The 19,362-nt window shown below is 45.7% G+C and overlaps 2 protein-coding genes across 4 annotated transcripts in view; both read right to left on the reverse strand.

Annotated features, from left to right (window-relative positions):
• Positions 1–3,147, reverse strand: part of PKNOX2 (PBX/knotted 1 homeobox 2) — a 524,525-nt gene extending 521,378 nt beyond the window's left edge. For all 3 annotated transcript variants that reach the window (XM_040326438.1, XM_040326439.1, XM_040326437.1), the window contains exon 1: positions 3,075–3,147. The gene's annotated coding sequence lies outside the window, so the exon portion shown is untranslated. The remainder of the gene's footprint in view (positions 1–3,074) is intronic.
• Positions 506–1,042, reverse strand: LOC120915875 (dentin sialophosphoprotein-like). Its single transcript, XM_040326686.1, has one exon. The coding sequence runs from the start codon at positions 1,040–1,042 to the stop codon at positions 506–508; it is 537 nt and encodes a 178-aa protein (XP_040182620.1).
• Positions 3,148–19,362: the final 16,215 nt, after the last annotated feature.

The raw sequence follows: 19,362 nt of genomic DNA on the forward strand, positions 1-19,362 counted from the left end.
AGAACCAGCACCACCTTCATACACTACCACCATCATCAGAACTAGCACCAATTCTAGAAACAGCAGCACCACCATATAATGCCACCATCACCAGAACCAGCACCACCTCCATACAATACTACCATCACCAGAACTAGCACCAGCACTAGAAACAGCAGCACCACCATATAATGCCACCATCACCAGAACAAGCACCACCACCTCCATACAATACCACCATCACCAGAACTAATACCAGCACTAGAAACAGCAGCACCACCATATAATGCCACCATCATCAGAACTAGCACCAGCAGCAGAACCACTATCTTCATACAATGTCACCACCATCATAATGAGCACTTATACCAGCACCAAAAATAGCACTTACACCAGCACCAGAATCAGCAACTACCATTTCCATACAATGCCACCACCACCACCACCATAATGAGCACCGGCACCAGAACTAGCACATCCACCATCAGAACAAACACTAGCACCAGCAGCAGAACTGACCCAACCACTACCATATAATGCCACCACCACCAGAATGATAACTAGCCCCAACACAGGACCTATCACTAGCACCAAAAACAGCACTATCACCAGCACCAGAACTATCACTATTACCAGTCCCAAAACTATCACTATCAACAGTACCAGAACGATCACCGGTACCATAACTATCACTATCACCAGTACCAGAACTATCACCAGTAGCAGAACTATCACTATCACCAGTACCAGAACTATCACTATCACCAGTACCAGAACTATCACTATCATCAGTACCAGAACTATCACTATCACCAGTACCAGAACTATCACTATCACCAGTACCAGAACTATCACTATCACCAGTACCAGAACTATCACCAGTACCAGAACTATCACCAGTACCAGAACTATCACCAGTACCAGAACTACTACTACAACAAGAACTAGTGCTAGCACCAAAACTAGCAACAGCACCACCAGCATATAATTCCACTACCAACATTGGAACTAGCACTAACAACAGAACTAACACCAGAACCAGAACTTCCACCAGCACCACCATCACCAGCACCATACAACACCACAAAGAATCCAAATACTTCCACAACAATATCCGCACACCAATCCTTTCCCATGTGTTCTATCCTTTCTGTCTAAATAAGCAGCATGCAGAGTCACTCCTCACAGCCCATCTCTCTCTCTCCCTCTAAAAAGAAAAAAAAAAAGAAAAAAAAATCCAAAATATATTTTCCAGAGATGAAAAAAAATACAAATAAGAGAAGACGTCCCAAATAAGAATTCCCTTTCTGGTGATGTTAAAAAAAAAAAAGTCTTCAAGTACGAGAAGCACTTGGCATGCAAATGACACGGATCCGTCGTGTACAGGTTGTATATATATATATGTGTGTGCGCGGTTACATGTGAGCGTGTGTTTTCCAAATATAAATAAATGTAAATAAATCTAATAATAATAAACATAAAATGAAAAAAAAAATATCTTCATGCATAAATATAAGTGATATATTATATATATTTAAAAATAGATATAAATTATATATTATATATAAAAATAAATACAAATTATATATTATATATAAAAATAAATACAAATTATACATAAAAATAAATATAAATGATATATTATATATAAAAATGAATACAAATTATATATTATATATAAAAATAAATACAAATTATATATAAAAATAAATATAAATTATATATAAAAATAAAAAAAACTATCATTATGCATTCATATATAAATTGATATATTAACCTCCCTGGCGGTATGATTCTTTCAGAAAAAACATGCTGAAAGCGGTACCATTATTTGCAAGGAAATTTGGCGTTTTATATTGTAGGTCTGTCATTTTTAGAAATAACTCACTTAAATCTGACCAAACAAGCTTCTAATAGGCATCCCGGGTATGAAATTTTTTTAAAAACAAAATTATAAATTATAATATAATAAATAATTATAAATAATTATAACAAATAATAATATAATTATAATAAAAATTATTCAATAATGTAATCAAATCAAAATTACTGAAATTTGCTAAGTTGCAGAATTGTTGCTGTCATTTTTTTTTTTTTTTATGACGAATTTCCCCACAAATCGCTATCGCACAATTCTGCAAGTGATTATAATTTATTATCGCTGTTTTTTAGCTGATCTAAAACTATTTTTGACATAAAGGGACACTTTTGGTTGCTATGGACAATCTACAGTTTGCAGGGAGAAAGAAACGTTTTTATTATATAAAATGACATGCATGACACAGGACAGACCACTAGGGACAAGGGGGGTGTGTTTTTTTTACATACAGTACTGTAATCTATAAGATTACAGTATACTGTATGTATAGTGTTTGTTTACTTTTTTGAATTTGGCGCCGTTCTCCGTCCCCGTGCGTCGTAACGTCGCAGGGAACGGAGATCGGCGTCACACGGAGGCACTGTGTGAATCGAGCGAGGTCCTGCTCGCTCACACAGCGCGGTGGCATCGCTGGATCCAGGGACAAGGTAAGTAACTTTGCCTGTGGATCTAGCGAGGCAAGCCCGAGTCTGACTCGGGGTTACCGCTCGCAGCAGGAAAATCTAACCCAGAGTCAGACTCGGGAACACCGCCAGGCAGGTTAAAAAAAGCTGTATTTGTGTATACAAATACATGGTATAGAATATAGATTATTATTTGTGTATATGTATGTATATATATATATATATATATGTGTGTATGTATATATGTGCGCTGGCTCAAGCATGCAAAAAAAAAAAAAAAGAAGAAATGCGCACACGCTTGGATCCTGGCGGCGAGGAGTGATTGCATTAGCAGTTAAGGTTGCCCCACACTGCCTCCTCCTCCTCCTGTGCCCTGTCTGTATGAAGAGCTCCGGCAATGGGACTGTGCAAAAAAAAAAAAAAAAGAAGAGAGAGAGAGAGAGAGAGAGGGAGAGGCACATGGTGCTGGAGAGAGTGCGCACACACACACACACACACACACACACAGGCTGCAAGCAACAACAGCGGCGGCGGCGGCGGCAGCCCGCAGCCTGGAAAGCAGCTCCTGACATTGAGAATGAATGACAGCTTACCTGAGTGCCAATCTTCATCAGACTGACACTGGCGTGACAGCACAGCCTATACTTCCCAGCAAAGGCTGTGACGTCACACTGGAAGGGGGGGGGGGGGGGGTCCAGGCACACGCCCCCTTTCTTCTCCTGCTTTTTTGGCTGAGATGTGGGGCTTATTTATTGCTGGGAAGTCGCTGCCATCTAGTGGACGCACAGGGAGGGGAACGCCGCCTGCCTCCCCGCCTGCGTTTTTTTTTTTTTGATCGATTTGTTTTGACAGCTGTGACAAGCGGACTGACTGATATTTACTCCCCGGGCTGTGGGGAAGCATTGTTCCTTTGTTAAAGGGATCGTCCGCTTATTTTTTGCGAAAACTGAATAAATGCGCCCGGCTTAACCGCTTCCACATACTTAGCTAGATTCAGGTAGGGGCGCCTATCTTTAAGGCGGCGTAGCGTATCGTATTTACGCTAGGCCGCCTTCAGCCAGAGAGGCAAGTACTGTATTCACAAAGCATTCACAAAGAACTGCGGCGGCGTAACGTATCGTAGATACGTTACACCGCCGCAAGTTTTCATCGCAAGTGCCTGATTCACCAAGCACTTGCGATGAAAACCTACGCCGGCGCAAGGCGGGCCAATTCAAATGGGCGTGTGCCATTTAAATTAGGCGCGCTCCCGCGCCGGACCTACTGCACATGCTCCGTTTCGTAATTCCCGTCGTGCTTTGCGCGCCGTGACGTCATTTTTTTGAACGGCGACGTGCGTAGCGTACTTTCGTATTCCCGGACGTCTTACGCAAGAAGAAAACATTTTTACATTTCGACGTGGGAACGACGGCCATACTTTATACAGCACATACGTGTGCTGTGTAAAGTTAGGGCAGGTAAAACGACGACTAAAATTGCGACGGGAAACTAGACTAGCAGCGACGTACCGAACGCGAAAAACCGTCGTGGATCGCCGTAACTGCTAATTTGCATACCCAACGCTGGAATACGACGCAAACTCCCCCCAGCGGCGGCCGCGGTATTGCATCCTAAGATCCGACAGTGTAAAACAATTACACCTGTCGGATCTTAGGGCTATCTATGCGTAACTGATTCTATGAATCAGCCGCATAGATAGAAACAGGGATACAACGGCGTATCTCTTTGGTGAATCTGGCCCTTGCCTCCTAACTTACGGCGGCGTATCGTAAATGGGGCCGGCGTAAGCGCGCCTAATTCAAATGAGTATGAGGGGGGTTGTGTTTTATGTTATTGTTTGGTGACCCAACGTGATTGACGTTTATTAGGAACGGCACATGCGCCGTCCGTGTACCTATCCCAGTGTGCATTGCTCCAAAGTACGCCGCAAGGACGTATTGGTTTCGACATTACGTAAATTACGTCCAGCCCCATTCACGGACGACTTACGCAAACGACTTAAAATTTACAAATTTCGACGCGGGAACGATGGCCATACTTAACATTGGCTAGGCCAGCTATTTGTTGGAATAACTTTACGCCGGAAAATGCCTTACGTAAACGTCGTAAAAAAAAATGCGCCAGGCGCACGTACGTTCATGAATCGGCGTATCTAGTCATTTACATATTCTACCCTGAATTCAGCGGAAGCGCCACCTAGCGGCCAGCGGGAAAATTGCACCCTAAGATACGACGGCTTAGGAGACTTACGCCGCTCGTATCTTAGCCTAATTTAAGCGTATCTGGTTTCCAGGGTCTCGGACTCATAATACGGACTCCTCCCAATCATGTAATCACTGCGATAGCCAATTGGAGTGATTGGGGCAGCACAGTGGTGTTGTGGTTAGCACTTCCACCTAGCAGCAACAAGGGGTCGTCTGTACAAATCTCGACCCGCGGCACTACCTGCCTGGAGTTTGCGCGTCCTCCCCGTGCCTGCATGAGTTTCCTCCGGGTACGCCGGTTTCCTCCCACCCTCCAAAGACATGCTGGTAGGTTAATTGGCTCCTGTCTAAATTGCCCCCTAGCATGTGTAGGCATGAATGTTAATTAGGGACCTTAGATTGTAAGCTCGCTGAGGGCAGGGACTAATGTGAATACGCACTTTCCAGCTTTAGTAAATAAACACCATTGTGTACTTAAAAGTGGGGTATGCCTGTATGCAAAAAATATATATATATAAGTAATAATTTATAATAATAATAATAATAATAATAATAATAATAATAATAATAATAATAAATAAATAATAATAATAATAAATAATAATAATAATAAATAAATAATAATAATATCAATAATAATAATAATAATAATAAAAAAAAAAAATAATAATAATAATAAATATTGTAAATATGTATAAATATGTGGCACGTAAATTGTCAGTGCTATAAGCCGAGTTTTTCCAGCACATTTTTTTATGCTGAACAAGCCCCCCTTGGCTAATACTCCAGTGGGGGTGGATTGCGGGTGTTCTCCGGTCTCTCTGAGTGCTGGCAATCTGCCTCTGGAGGTCTAACAGCAGCCTGCAGTGTTTCGGAGTCGCTGCCATTTTGTTGTAGCCGCTTGTACAGTGGACGACCGCCAAACAGTTGCATGACACAGCCGGGGGCCGTGAACAAGGTGAGGCTGCATAATGGGCACAGTGAGGCTGCAGATGGGCACCGTGAGGCTGCAGATTGGCACAGTGAGGCTGCAAATGGGCACAGTGAGGCTGCAGATGGGCACAGTGAGGCTGCAGATGGGCACAGAAGGACACAGTGAGGATGCAGATGGGCACAGTGAGTCTGCAAATGGGCACAGTGAGGCTGCAGATGGGCACAGTGAGGCTGCAGATGGGCACAGTGAGGCTGCAAATGGGCACAGTGAGGCTGCAGATGGGCACAGTGAGAGCACAGTGAGGATGCAGATGGGCACAGTGAGGCTGCAGGTGGGCACAGATGGGCACAGTGAGGCTGCAGATGGGCACAGTGAGGCTGCAAATGGACACATTGAGGCTGCATATGGGCACAGTGAGAGCACAGTGAGGATGCAGATGGGCACAGTGAGGCTGCAAAAAAGGACAGTGAGGCTGCAGATGGCCATGGATGGGCACAGCGAGGCATGCAAATGGGAACAGTGAGGCTGCAGATGGGCACAGATGGGCACAGTGAGGCAGCAGATGGGCACAGATAGGCACAGTGAGGCTGCAGATGGGCACAGTAAGGCTGCAGATGGGCACAGTGAGAGCACAGTGAGGATGCAGATGGGCACAGTGAGGCTGCAGATGGCCACAGATGGGCACAGCGAGGCTGCAAATGGGAACAGTGAGGCTGCAGATGGGCACAGATGGACACATTGAGGCTGCAGATGGGCACAATGGGGCTGTATATGGGCACAGTGAGGCTGCAATTGGGCACAGTGAGGCTGCAGATGGGCACAGTGAGGCTGCAGATGGGCATTGTTTACGAGTAGCTGCTGCAATTCCCACCCTAGGCTTATACTCGAGTAAATACATTTTCCCATTTTTTTGTGGTAAAATTAGGTGCCTCGGCTTATATTCGGTTCGGCTTATACTCGAGTATATACGGTAAGTACCTGTAATAAATAAAAAAAAAACAATTGCTGTGAGTAGAACCCGTCCTGCACTGTTTCTCCTCTGCAGGGATACAATGGGGGATGATTTACTAACACTGGACAGTGCAAAAATCTGGTGCCGCTCTGCATAGAAACCAATCGGCTTCCAGGATTTATTGAACAGGCTGAAGTTCGAAGCTGATTGGCTACCATGCACGGCTGCACCAGATGCTCCAGTTTTAGTAAATCTCCCCCCATTGTATCTTTTTCTTTTCACTAGAGGAGAACTATGCAGGAACAATCAAATACAAATAATAAAGGGTAGGTTGACTTTCTGTGTGTCGGGAATGCGTGCAAAATCGTGCGCAGAAATGCACTGCCCTGTAGCAGAAGCACAGCAGGGCTATTCATTGTTAGGCCCCTTTCAAGCGGTACAGCGCTAAAAATAGCGCTGCTATACCGCATGAAAAAACCTGCCCTGTAGTGTTCAATGTGAAAGCCCGAAGGCTTTCACACTGAAGCGGTGCGCTAGCAGGAGCGCACCAAAAGTCCTGCCAGCCGCATCTTTACCCTTATTAACCCTTTTTCGGCCGCTAGCGGGGGTTAAAACCTCACCGCTAGCGCCCGAATATCGCGGTAAATACGACGGTATAGCTGTGCTACAAATAGCGCGGCTATACCGTCACCGCGGCTCCACGCCTCAATGTGAAAGCAGCCTTAATGGCACCACCACGCATCTGCTAACATGTACAGTACATGCCAAACCGCATGATGCGGGAGATTTACTAAAACTGGTGTAGCTGTGCATGGTCAGCCAATCAGCTTCTAGCTTCAGCTTCTCCAGTTAGGCTTTGACAACACAACCTCAAAGCTGATTGGCTTCTATGCAGAACTGCACCAGATTTTGCACCCTCCAGTTTTAGTAAACCAACCCCCCTTGGTGTCACAGCACCACTCAGTTCGGTTCGGCATAATTTTACACAAGGGTCAGAGACTAAGGGCTCTTTCACACGGGCGGCCCGTTTAGGTCCACCTGCCCGTTTTTTAGGCGGACCTGAACGGGTGCTCCGCGCTCCTCTATGGAGTCGCGGTGACATGCCCGCTGACATCCGACTCGCTCCGATCCGCCAAAGTGTGACGGAGGAAAAATCTACTTTTCCATCCGTCTGGCGGATCGGATCGGCTGAGGACAGACGGTCCGTGTTCATCCGATCCCCCCATAGGGACAAAGACAGGGCGGTCCCTGCACAGTGTGTGGGGACCGCCCTGTCATCCGCCCGCTCAGCGGGGATCAACGGAGCGATCCCCGCTGAGCTTTATACCTATGGCCAGATTCTGGTAGAATCTGCGGCGGCGTAGCGTAAGCCATTTACACTACGCCGCCGCAAATTACTGGAGCAAGTGCCGTATTCTCCAAGCACTTGCTCCGTAATTTGTGGCGGCGTAGTTTAAATGGCCCGGCGTAAGGCCGCGTAATTCAAAGGGGGCGGCTTGTATTTAAATTAAGCGCGCCCCCGCGACGATCGAACTGCGCATGCGCGGGGCATAAAAATAGCCCAGTGCGCATGCTCCAGCTCACGACGGAAAACGTCAATGACGCCGACGTGAGCGTCATTGACGTAAAGTCGTATTCGCGAATGACTTACGAAAACAACGTAAACGACAGAAAAAGACGACGCTGACCCGACGCCATACTTAACATGGCTTACGACGGACCTTCGTAAACTTGCCCCTCATATAGCAGGGGCAAGTTTACGCTTACGGAAACGTCGTAAATTCATTGCGTCGTCCGCGCGTACGTTCGGGAATCGGCGTAAATAGCTAATTTGCATAGACGACGGGGAAAACGACGAGGCGACACCTAGCGGCGGGAAAAAAAATTGCATTTAAGATCTGACAGCGTAAGAGCCTTACGCCTGTCGGATCTAATGGATATCTATGCGTAACTGATTCTAAGAATCAGTCGCATAGATACGCCGGGCCAGATTAGGACTTACGACGGCGCAAATGGCGTTGAGCCGTCGTAAGCCTTTTAAGAATCTGGCCCCTAATTTATACATATTGGTCATAATAGATACAAACAATACATGATATAAAAATAGGAATATATAAAGATAAATTCATGATGGTGGATAAGCTATAGCTTGGCACCCTTGAGTGTGGACGCGTTTAATGGCGTTTAAAGCCAATCATCGGGAGTAGGGGTCTATGGGGTAACTCTACAGCTCCTAGGGTGGGACGGAGAGGCTTTGGAATAGATTCTCTCATCCGGGTTGAGGCAGGAGACCCCCTCCCACTTTCCCACTTTCTCCACCTCCAAGTTCTCCCAGATGAATCGGGTGGACTCGTGGGAGGCCATGGGCAATCAGGAAATGGACCGGATAGCCACAGCACGACTTCAGGATTGGAGGTGTGCATTAGTGCAGTCCTCCTTCACTTACCTCATCCTTCCATTTTGCTTTTAAATGTCCTTATTTCTTCTGAGAAATCCTCACTTCCTGTTCTTCTGTCTGTAACTCCACACAGTAATGCAAGGCTTTCTCCCTGGTGTGGAGAAAGCCTCTTGAGGGGGGAGGGGGCGAGCAGGAGTGTCAGGACACTCTCTACTTTGCAGATAGAGAAAGGAGCTGTGTGTTAGTGGGCGTTCTGACTCTCCTGCTCGCCCCCTCCCCCCTCAAGAGGCTTTCTCCACACCAGGGAGAAAGCCTCGCATTACTGTGTGTAGTTACAGACAGAAGAACAGGAAGTGAGGATTTCTCAGAAGAAATAAGGACATTTAAAAGCAAAATGGAAGGATGAGGTAAGTGAAGGAGGACGGCACTAAGGTAAAGGAAGATATTTAGGGAAAAACATTGTTTCCTTTACAACCCCTTTACGTATAAATATATTTTAGATTTACTCAATGAAATAGAAACTCACGTCCATAATATACAAATGAAAGAAAAGTATTGGGACAGCCGCTATACATTTCTGTTAATAGCCAATTCCAATAATAATTGAGTAAAGCAGAATTAATTAAGCACTTATCTCTGTGCGCATCGCTTTTATCTTCCATTCCATCTTACACAGCGGGACTGTGCCAGCAATCAAAGTCTGTGATGAATCTCAGGAGGATACTCACTTACGATGTCATTTAGCAGAAATAAGAACTGTCTGTATTGCAATATTTGCAGCTGACCATCGAGAAACCTTTCTTCCCCATCTGTCGCTGTCCAGGGCGGGGCTGGAGGTGGTTGAACTGTAATTTGGACGTAAATTACTGAAGTTTCATCAACTTTTCTAATGGGTGCTTTCGAAAGAATGAAGGGTCACCAGCTGGCAAAACGGTTCATTGTGACTTAAAAATCAGGTACTTACCTGTCCATACCTACCAATAGGCTTGTGCAATTCGTTTTCGTAACCAATCGAAATTCGGACGGATTTAGCAACTTTCGGAGGCTCGGAAGCATTCGAATTTCCGAACAAAGCAATTACAAATAGTGGTGCACCGATATGGAAATTTCAGAACCGAAACAAAACCGAAATAAAAAAAAATGGCAGGCCGAAACCGAAACTGACTTTTCTTTTTTTTTTTATAACTACTATTTTTTTTTTATGGTCATTTTTTTTTTTTATTTTTTTTTTTACAGTGATATTTTTTTTTTTGAGGGGGGGTAGTGGATTGTCAGTGTGTTTTTTATTTTTTATTATTATTTACATTTTATTTTTTATTATTATTTACATTTTATTTTTTATTATTATTTACATTTTATTTTTTAAATAATTTATTGAAATTTTTTTTCTTTTTTTTAATCAGCCCTGTTGGGGGGGCTTTGGTGAGATATCAGACCTCTGACATCTCCCCTCTGAGACAGGGAAAAGGGACTAGGGACACAGATTCCCCAATCCCTTTCTCTGCAGCTTCAGCTGCGCTAAAAATGAATGGAGAGAAGACAGCCGCTTCTCTTCATTCATAAACTGAAACATTGTAAACACAGTTTACGATGTTTCAGTTATGTGAATGGACAGAGTCAGTAATCACTGACTCTGTCCATTCTAAACAGTAAGGAGCCGGATTTACCGGCTTCTACCCCGCTCTCCATCCTGACAGTTCCAGGGGGTGGAGGAGGAGCATGGAAGGAGAGAGAAACACGGCGGGGGACACGGAGGGAGAGAGAAACACAGGGGGACACGGGGGGGGGGGGGACACGGAGGGATACACGGAGGGAGAGAGAAACACGGGGTGGACACGGAGGGATACACGGAGGGAAAGAGAAACATGGGGGGGACACGGAGGGAGAGAGAAACACGGCGGGGAACACGGAGGGATACACGGATGGATACACTCAGGGATACACGGAGGGATACACGGAGGGAGAGAGAAACACGGGGTGGACACGGAGGGATACACGGATGGATACACTCAGGGATACACGGAGGGATACACGGAGGGAGAGAGAAACACGGGGTGGACACGGAGGGATACACGGAGGGAAAGAGAAACACGGCGGGGGGCACACAGGATACACGGAGGGAGAGAGAAACACGGCGGGGGACACGCAGGATACACGGAGGGAGAGAGAAACACGGCGGGGGACACGGGGGAGAAGGAAACACAGAGGGGGACACGGAGGGAGAGAGATTGCAGCAAAACGGAGGGGGGCTGGAGGAGGACACGGGACAGTCAGGGGTGATCGTGCGAGCAGTCATTATCGGCAATTTTTAAGCTGTTTCGGCATTTCCCCAAAACAGCTGTTTTCGGACGATATGTATCGGCCACCCATATATTGGTGCATCCCTAATTACGAATAAAACCAAATCCGAAATAAATCATATCGCAAATAGCGAATGCCTTCAGCATAATTTGTTGTTGCGTTAATGCGGCCTAATTCATCAGCAAGTCGACTTGTTGTGATGCCAACCACACATCCAACAATAACGCTCTCTGCCCCGCTCTCTGCTCCTCCCTCACCGTGCTGAACTCCCTCTCAAAATGGTGTACAGGGGCCGCGTGTCAAAAAACGAAAGTAAAATACGAGATTTCGAATCGTTACAAATAACCGCAATGTATTTAGAAAAGTACAAATCCATTCGAAGCACGTCAGGCAGCGGCCATTGTGAGAGAGACACGGAAAATTACGAATCGACGAACCCAAAAAAATAAAAAGTTACGAATCGACGAAAAACAATGTACTCTACCGAAAGTACGAATTATAAATCAACTAAAAATAAGGCTTACGTTAATACGAATCATCCCGAATTAACAAAAAATAACGCTTGCAAAAAAAAACGAATTAGTCCGAACACCGAAAATCCCGTTTAGCAAAATTACGAATGAGTACGAATCAACAGGATGGAAAAGAAACTAAACTAAACTAAAAACTAAACTAACTAAACAAATTTTTCAGTTGTGCACAAGTCTACCCCCCCCCCCAACTTTTTGATAATGGGAATAAGGGTCACCTATCAGAAAAAGTATACAGGCATAGGACACACCCCTTGTCACACCCCCTTAAAGGAGAATTGTACAAAAAAACAAGATTGGTTAAACCCACAAGTGCTTTTTTTTTTTTACCACTACTATTCCTTTATATTGAAATTTGGAATTTACAAATGCAGCAATCAGATGAAAGGTTTAGCACTGGGAAACTATTTTTGATAGATATACATCTATGTAGATCAGAGCAAAATGAGGGACAAATGGGGAGGAATGAGGGACAGAGGAACGTTGCTCCAAATCCAGGACAGTCCCTCGAAATCCGGGACAGTTGGGAGCTATGCCTGTCCTGGAGTCCAGGCTGTCTTTTTCTTCTCCCCGACACCGCCATCTTGGATTTGGGAGCCGGCTGTGACTTCCTGATGAATCACAGCTGGCTCCCCACTGCACTGTGGATATCCACAAACTATGAGCGGAGAGGAATACAAAAAACTGCAATGTTTTTATTTCTACCTCTGCCCCCATTTGGTATATGAACCCTCCACTATTTGTCCTGTTTACCGTTATCCTTAAAAATCAAAGTAAAAGAAAATTCCTAATTTTGGGTTGTTCTCCAAAAAATAATAGAGCGGAAGTCTTCCAATGCCAACACTAGTCCTGGTGTCCTAAGGGGTGGGCAAGCAATTCCCTTAATTTGCAAAGCTTTACTCCAACTTCCTGTCTTGGCTATGGGACAGGAAGTGAATGGAAATCTCCCCAATGGGACACAGATGACACAAAAGAACTGACAGGGGTTATAATCTTCCTTACTCTATCCGAAATGGAGGGATAAAAAAGTTTTGCCTATAGTTCTACTTTAATTCAATCTAATCTCCATATCAGGGTTTCTCAACTAGGGTTCCATTGATCTCTAGGGCTCCTCCAGGGGTTGCTAGGTGTTCCTTGAGTAATAAACAATTTCTGCCTCTCAAATAAGTTCCCGCGGACACCATTGATTTTATAGCTATCTGTAAGATAGTAATTCTTCCCAATGACCACAAATGTAAGGAGCATTCTTCCCACTGACTATCACACTAATGTATCGGTGAGTTGTAGATATAATTATTTTTTCAGAGGTTCCCTGAGACTGGAAAGTTATTTCAAGGGCTCATCTGTGTTGAAAGGGTTTAGAAGGGCTGCTCTATATAACATTTTTGACTAATATTATGCAAGTGTCATGAACTTTTTTACTGGGAGCTCCACAACAATAACCCCTAAGCCAGGGATAGGCAACCTCGGCCCTCCAGATGTGGTGAAACTACAAGTCCCATGAGACATTGCAAGACCCTGACAATCACAGGCATGACTCCTAGAGGCATGATGGGATTTTTTGTTTCACCAAAGCTGGAGGGCCGAGGTTGCCTACCCCATCCTAAGCAGTGGTGGCACATCCATATGGGGCACAAAGGCGCAACCTCCCCTATCCATGTGTCCACCTCCTAATCTACATGTGGGGTGCCTGACACATGGATTCCAATGGTTTTTGTTTTTTTAAGCACGTAATTAGAGCTGGAGGCTCTAATAGGCGTCGAAAAAGGGTGAAAAATAGGCTTTAATATTCTCTATTGTCACACTGATTATCCTCCCGGACAATCAGGAAGTGGGTCTTGAGACCCTATTGGCCTAGGAGGAGGAGGGAGGAGACGCACGGCCGCCGTAATGCCGAGGAGACGCAGGGGAGGCCCGACCGACTGACCCACCAGCCACCACTGGAAGACGGAGGGGGGAGGCTGGGACACGGTGTCAGAAACCATGAATCAGACCGAGACAGAAGTACAGTTAAATCACACTTGTTTAATAATAAAAATAAAAAGGTAAACAGAGTAAGCGTAGTCAAAACATAGCCAGAGTTCAGTAACTGGATCGGGTAGTCGGCCAAGCCAATGTCCAAGAGCCAGCGATAAAGGTATTAGTACAGTAAGCAGGATCTGTAGCCAGAGGGAACGAAGTCAAGCAGGTCTTTAACAGGAACGCAGGAGAAGTCTCTTGTGATGTTAACACAGGCGAAGGCAAAGAGCAAATGAACTGGTGGGCTTTAAGTAGGCAGAGCTGACGAACAGGATCATCAACAGGTGGGTCACTGTGGAGAGATGGGAGCTGGCGATTAGCTGACAGCTGAGCTGCCAGCACAGAGAAAGAAAGACTGAGCCCAGCCCTGACATACAGAGGAGACGGAGGAGGGGAAGCCGCCACCGGCGGGCACCCTCCAACATGTCAGTCCAGGGGCAGCACAGGGTAAGCATACCTCCCAACCGCCCCGGATTCCCCGTGAAAGTCCCACCATGGGAGGTCTCAAGTGAGCCGGTGACTAGGGGGGGAAGGTGTGGGTATGGTGTGCGTTGCAGGCTGGAGTGACGGGGGGTTAGGTCCATCTGCTGCCCCCCCTACCGATGGAGCACCAACCGCCACTGCCCCTAAGCTTTACAGCGACTGTATGTCCTCTTTTGAGACTAGCAGAGAGGAAGCAGCCCAACAAGGTTTAGTCTACACTACTCATTCAATGCTCGTCATTTCCTTTGAAGGAGGATTCATTCGGGGTTAAATCCAAAAATACCAATATCCGGCTTCTATCGGTCCATTGCTATCACACACACAAACCAATCATGACGATTTATTTTGCCAAACCAAAGACCAAACCTCCTTCCACTACGATTGGTCAGCTGGGGGACCTCAACAGAGATCTCCAAGTACCCATAAACATGGTCATCTTACATGATCTCCATTTACTGCAACCAGCTTACCAGACGGCAAAAAACTCATTTCCCGCCTCTGTTTTTGCAAGTGTTGGAACTTGTTAAATCTCAAAGTGAATTTTTACTTTTTCGCCTTAATCTATACGATATATAGGCTTTCGCTAGACGCGTCCGTATGCGTTTCCCATTCTCTGAGTGTAGCCTCTCAGTTTTCTCTCCAATAAATCGGTTTATGGAAAGAGATTACCGGGCCATTCGCATAACCCCCCCGGCACATATATTCACTGACAAGTGACATTTTACAAGACATATCTTTTCTTTTAATAGCCTCGTTCAGATTTGTTCTAGCTTACCCGTTTAAAGGGAAATTGGGGGGGATCCCTTCTGTTGATCCGAGGCCTGGTCTCTGAGAGCAATATCCGAAAAGCTGGCTAAGAAATGAGATATTAATAAGTATTCGAACATAAAGCACAGCTGTTGTTTGAAAAGACGCCATCGCCGGGGCTCTTGTTCTTTTGTGTAAGCTAATAAGGATTTTATTACCGAAAATTGCGTCTCAAAGACCTATGGAATAAAGGGGATTTTCAGAGAAACAAAACTGACAGAACGTTGCAGTTTGCCAGGAAAGAAAGACGGCAAAGAACGGCACGGATTGTCGGCCCTGTTCCGAGTCATAATTTATTAAGTGTGTTTATGGTGGGAAATGTATGGCTTCCCAGGAGTAACGGGAGGAGTAGTAAAAGGAGCACAAACCCAAGAACCCAATCAGGTTTTAGTTTACTCTAGTCCAGCCTTTCTTAACCTGTTTATCCCAAAGGAACCCTTGCAATCATTTTTAGGCCCCAGGGGAAGCCCTGCTAAGATTAGTCTATTAGTGGTCATTGGGAAAATGCACATTCTATTGGTGGTGGTCAGTGGGAGGAATGCTCCTTACAGTGAATGCGACCCCTACAGTCATGTCTCTGGCTCTGCCAAGTGGTGTTGGACGTAAAGCTATGCAGGTACCCAGGGCCATCTTAATAGGATCATGGGCCCCTGGGCAAAGTAATGCACTGGGGCCCCTACCAGCTTGCTTCAATTTACACACTTACTTTGAAGAAATAAAGTACCGTATTTATCGGCATATACCGCACGCCGGCGTATAGCGCGCACCCCAAGCTGAGAAGGGAAGTTTAGGGAAAAAAACGTAAATTTTGGATGTCTTGCCCGGCGTTCATTGGCGGCCTTGTCCGGCGTCCATCTGCGGCTTTGCGCGGGGTCCGTCCAGCCTTTGTTGGTGTCCGTCGGCTGTCTTGCCCGGCGTCCATCGGCGGCCTTGTCCAGCGTCCGTCTGCGACCTTGCGTGGGGTCCGTCGAGCCTTGTGGGTGTCCGTCGGCGGCGGGGTCCGTCGAGCCTTGTGGGTGTCCGTCTGCGGGCTTGCAGCGTCGTGTGTTTGAATTTGGCGCGCTGTGCAGAGCCGGATTTCCTGCGCACTCGGCTTCACTCGGCTTCTCTTGGCTCCTCTCGCATGGCTTCGGGCGGAGCCGAGGGTGTACGAGGCTGGCCGAGCCTAGCCGAGCATAGCCGAGTGCGCAGTACACTCGGCTCGGACAATGTCGGAGACAGCGGGGATCGGCGTATATCGCGCACCCACGATTTTCTCCTGATTTTAAGGGGGAAAAAGTGCGCGGTATACGCCGATAAATACGGTATAAATAGTTGATAGAATTAAAGGGGTTGTAAAGATACCATTTTTTCTTTCCTAAATATCTTCCTTTATCTTAGTGCAGTCCTCCTTCACTTACCTCATCCTTCCATTTTGCTTTTAAATGTCCTTATTTCTTCTGAGAAATCCTCACTTCCTGTTCTTCTGTCTGTAACTCCACACCGTAATGCAAGGCTTTCTCCCTGGTGTGGAGTGTCGTGCTCGCCCCCTCCCTTGGACTACAGGAGAGTCAGGACGCCCACTAACACACAGCTCCTTTCTCTATCTGCAACGTAGAGAGCGTGCTGACTCTCCTGTAGTCCAAGGGAGGGGGCGAGCACGGTTGAGATTGACTGCTCTAATCACATCCTTGAGTAAAAACCTCAAGGCTGAATCTAGTCCATACAATATGGGGGGTGTACTTAAAAAAAGTCAGGACAGCATAATAACACTTTGTCAATGACAGTCTATCACACAGTGAGACACAGATGCAGGGAACCAGTAATTTCTGTTGACTTAGCACACTTTTGTTCTTTGAGTCATGACCTGGAAGTAACATCTGAAAGGTGGTGCAGGAGTGAAGAGGGAACGGTAGTCTGTATTAGGCTTTTATTAGATTATGATTAAACAGAACGTGTGCCCTGTTATATCAGGTGCCTTTATCAGAGCCCACCTTCTCATCAGGGTCACCATTTGAGTGCACCCTTACATTAGGATCCCCACCAGAGTGCTCCATTACATAAGTTGTTCCCATCAGAGCACTTTCTTACATCTATGGACCCCGTCAGAGTGCTCCCTTACATCAATTGTCCCCGCCAGAGTGCACCCCTACATCAACTGTCTGCATCAGAGTGCTTCCTTACATCAATTGCCCCATCAGAATGCCCCCTTACATCAACTGTACCCATCAGAGTGTCCACTTACATCAATTGTCCTCATCAGAGTGTCCACTTACAACAGGTGTCCCCATCAGAGTGCCCCCTTACATGAAATGTCCCCACCGGAGTGCACCCCTAAATCAACTGTCTGCATCAGAGTGCTTCCTTCATCAATTGCCCCCATCAGAATGCCCCCTTACATCAACTGTACCCATCAGAGAATCCCTGTACATCAATTGTCATCATTAGCGTGTCCACTTATATCAATTTCCCTCATCAGAGTGCCCCCTTACATCAATTCTCCCCATCACAGTGCCCCCCTACATCAACTACTGGTACCAGAGTGTCCCTTTACATCAAATGTCCCCATCAAAGTCCCCCTTACATCAAATGTCCCATTCAGAGTGCCCCCTTAGATCAATTCTCCCCATCACAGTGCCCCCCTATACCAACTACTGTCATCAGACTGCCCCCTTGCATCAAATGTCCCCATCAAAGTCCCCCTTACATCAAATGTCCCATTCAGAGTGCCCCCTTACATCAAATACCGGCATCAGACTGCTCTCTTTTCTCCATCACCCCCATCATAGTGTCAACGGGGAAACTTGGCTCGCCGAGATCCTCGGCGGCTTCACAAGGAACTCGATGAGCAAAACGATGTGTTTTGCCCGTCGAGTTTCTCGGACGTGTGTACGGGGCCTCAGGCAATCGAATTTGAAGAATCGAGCATGTTGGATTTTTTTTCTTGTTAAAAACTAATGATTTTCTAATCAATGATCGGAAGAATCGTGCGAGAAATGTAATCGAAAAAGAAACGTGGGCAAGAAAAGAAAATTTCCAGAAAGTAAATAAGAGTCCCAGCCAAGAAAATTATTTTCTGTAGGAACATGAGGTGAAATTGAAGGCTCGGTTGGTCGAATTTCGAAATCAATGGTGGCGCCAAGTGAGGATTCCCTGAAATGTGTATTGATCACCCAGAAGGGGTTGTTTTTTTCTCTACAAAAGTGGAGTAGCTCTTTAGGGGTTAATTCAAACTAGGGACTGTAGAGGCCTCCTGCTAAAAATGGTCTTCCAAAATGATGAGCATTAGCGAATCTATAATACCCCCATATACAGTGCGGCCGCATCCTGCGTTACACAATAACATGGAAGACGTATGCGGCATAATGTGTTATTTGCTTTTGTAATTAATTGCATTGCTGATTATGGAAATGAAGCCGTAGGGAATGTGCGCTGGTAATAAGACATTACGTCTCTGAACGATCGTCGCGTTACCGCCTGCTGCTTATCCTGTCACTAGAGCGTGTGACGCTCCCCGCCGGGCCAATCACGGCGGCTCTTTCAATAGAGAGGAACTGCCTGAGAACCCTCGGCTATATCTCAATGTCAGGCGTGCGTTTATCAATTTGAGATTGTGTTACGTTTACATATCACCATGTGCCATTTGCATTGAAAAGTTCCATAAACTGTTTCATGAGCCGTTACACATTCTGCGCGCGTGCTCGTGCTACAATTTACTGCGGAATTCTGAAAACGCATCACTAAGTAAGTTGTAGACAAATGCTGCGAAGGAGGGGAGTGGGGGAGGTAGTCAAGGGACTTACTTACAAGGGACCTCCTCTGTTCTTGTGTGTCTTGGCATTAGTGTGTTAATATGGTTAACCACTTAACCGCTTAACCCCCGGACCATATTGTTGGTCAAAGACCAGAGCACTTTTTGCGATTCGGCACCGCGTCGCTTTAACTGACAATTGCGCGGTCGTGCGACGTGGCTCCTAAACAAAATTGGCGTCCTTTTTTTCCCACAAATAGAGCTTTCTTTTGGTGGTATTTGATCACCTCTGCGGTTTTTCGTTTTTCCGCTATAAACAAAAAAAGAGCGACAATTTTGAAAAAAAATTTTTTTTACTTTTTGCTGTAATAAATATCCCCCAAAAATATATATAAAAAAAACATTTATTTCCCTCAGTTTAGGCCGATACGTATTCTTCAACATATTTTTCGTAAAAAAAAAATCGCAATAAGCGTTTATCGATTGGTTTGCGCAAAAGTTAGAGCGTTTACAAAATAGGGGA

This window comes from Rana temporaria, chromosome 10, assembly GCF_905171775.1.
Source record: "Rana temporaria chromosome 10, aRanTem1.1, whole genome shotgun sequence".
Taxonomy (NCBI): Eukaryota; Metazoa; Chordata; class Amphibia; order Anura; family Ranidae; genus Rana; species Rana temporaria.

Coding starts and splice junctions, on each gene's coding strand:
- LOC120915875 (XM_040326686.1), bottom strand. CDS start 1,042: ATGGTGGTGCTGGTGGAAGTTCTGGTTCTGGTGTTAGTTCTGTTGTTA.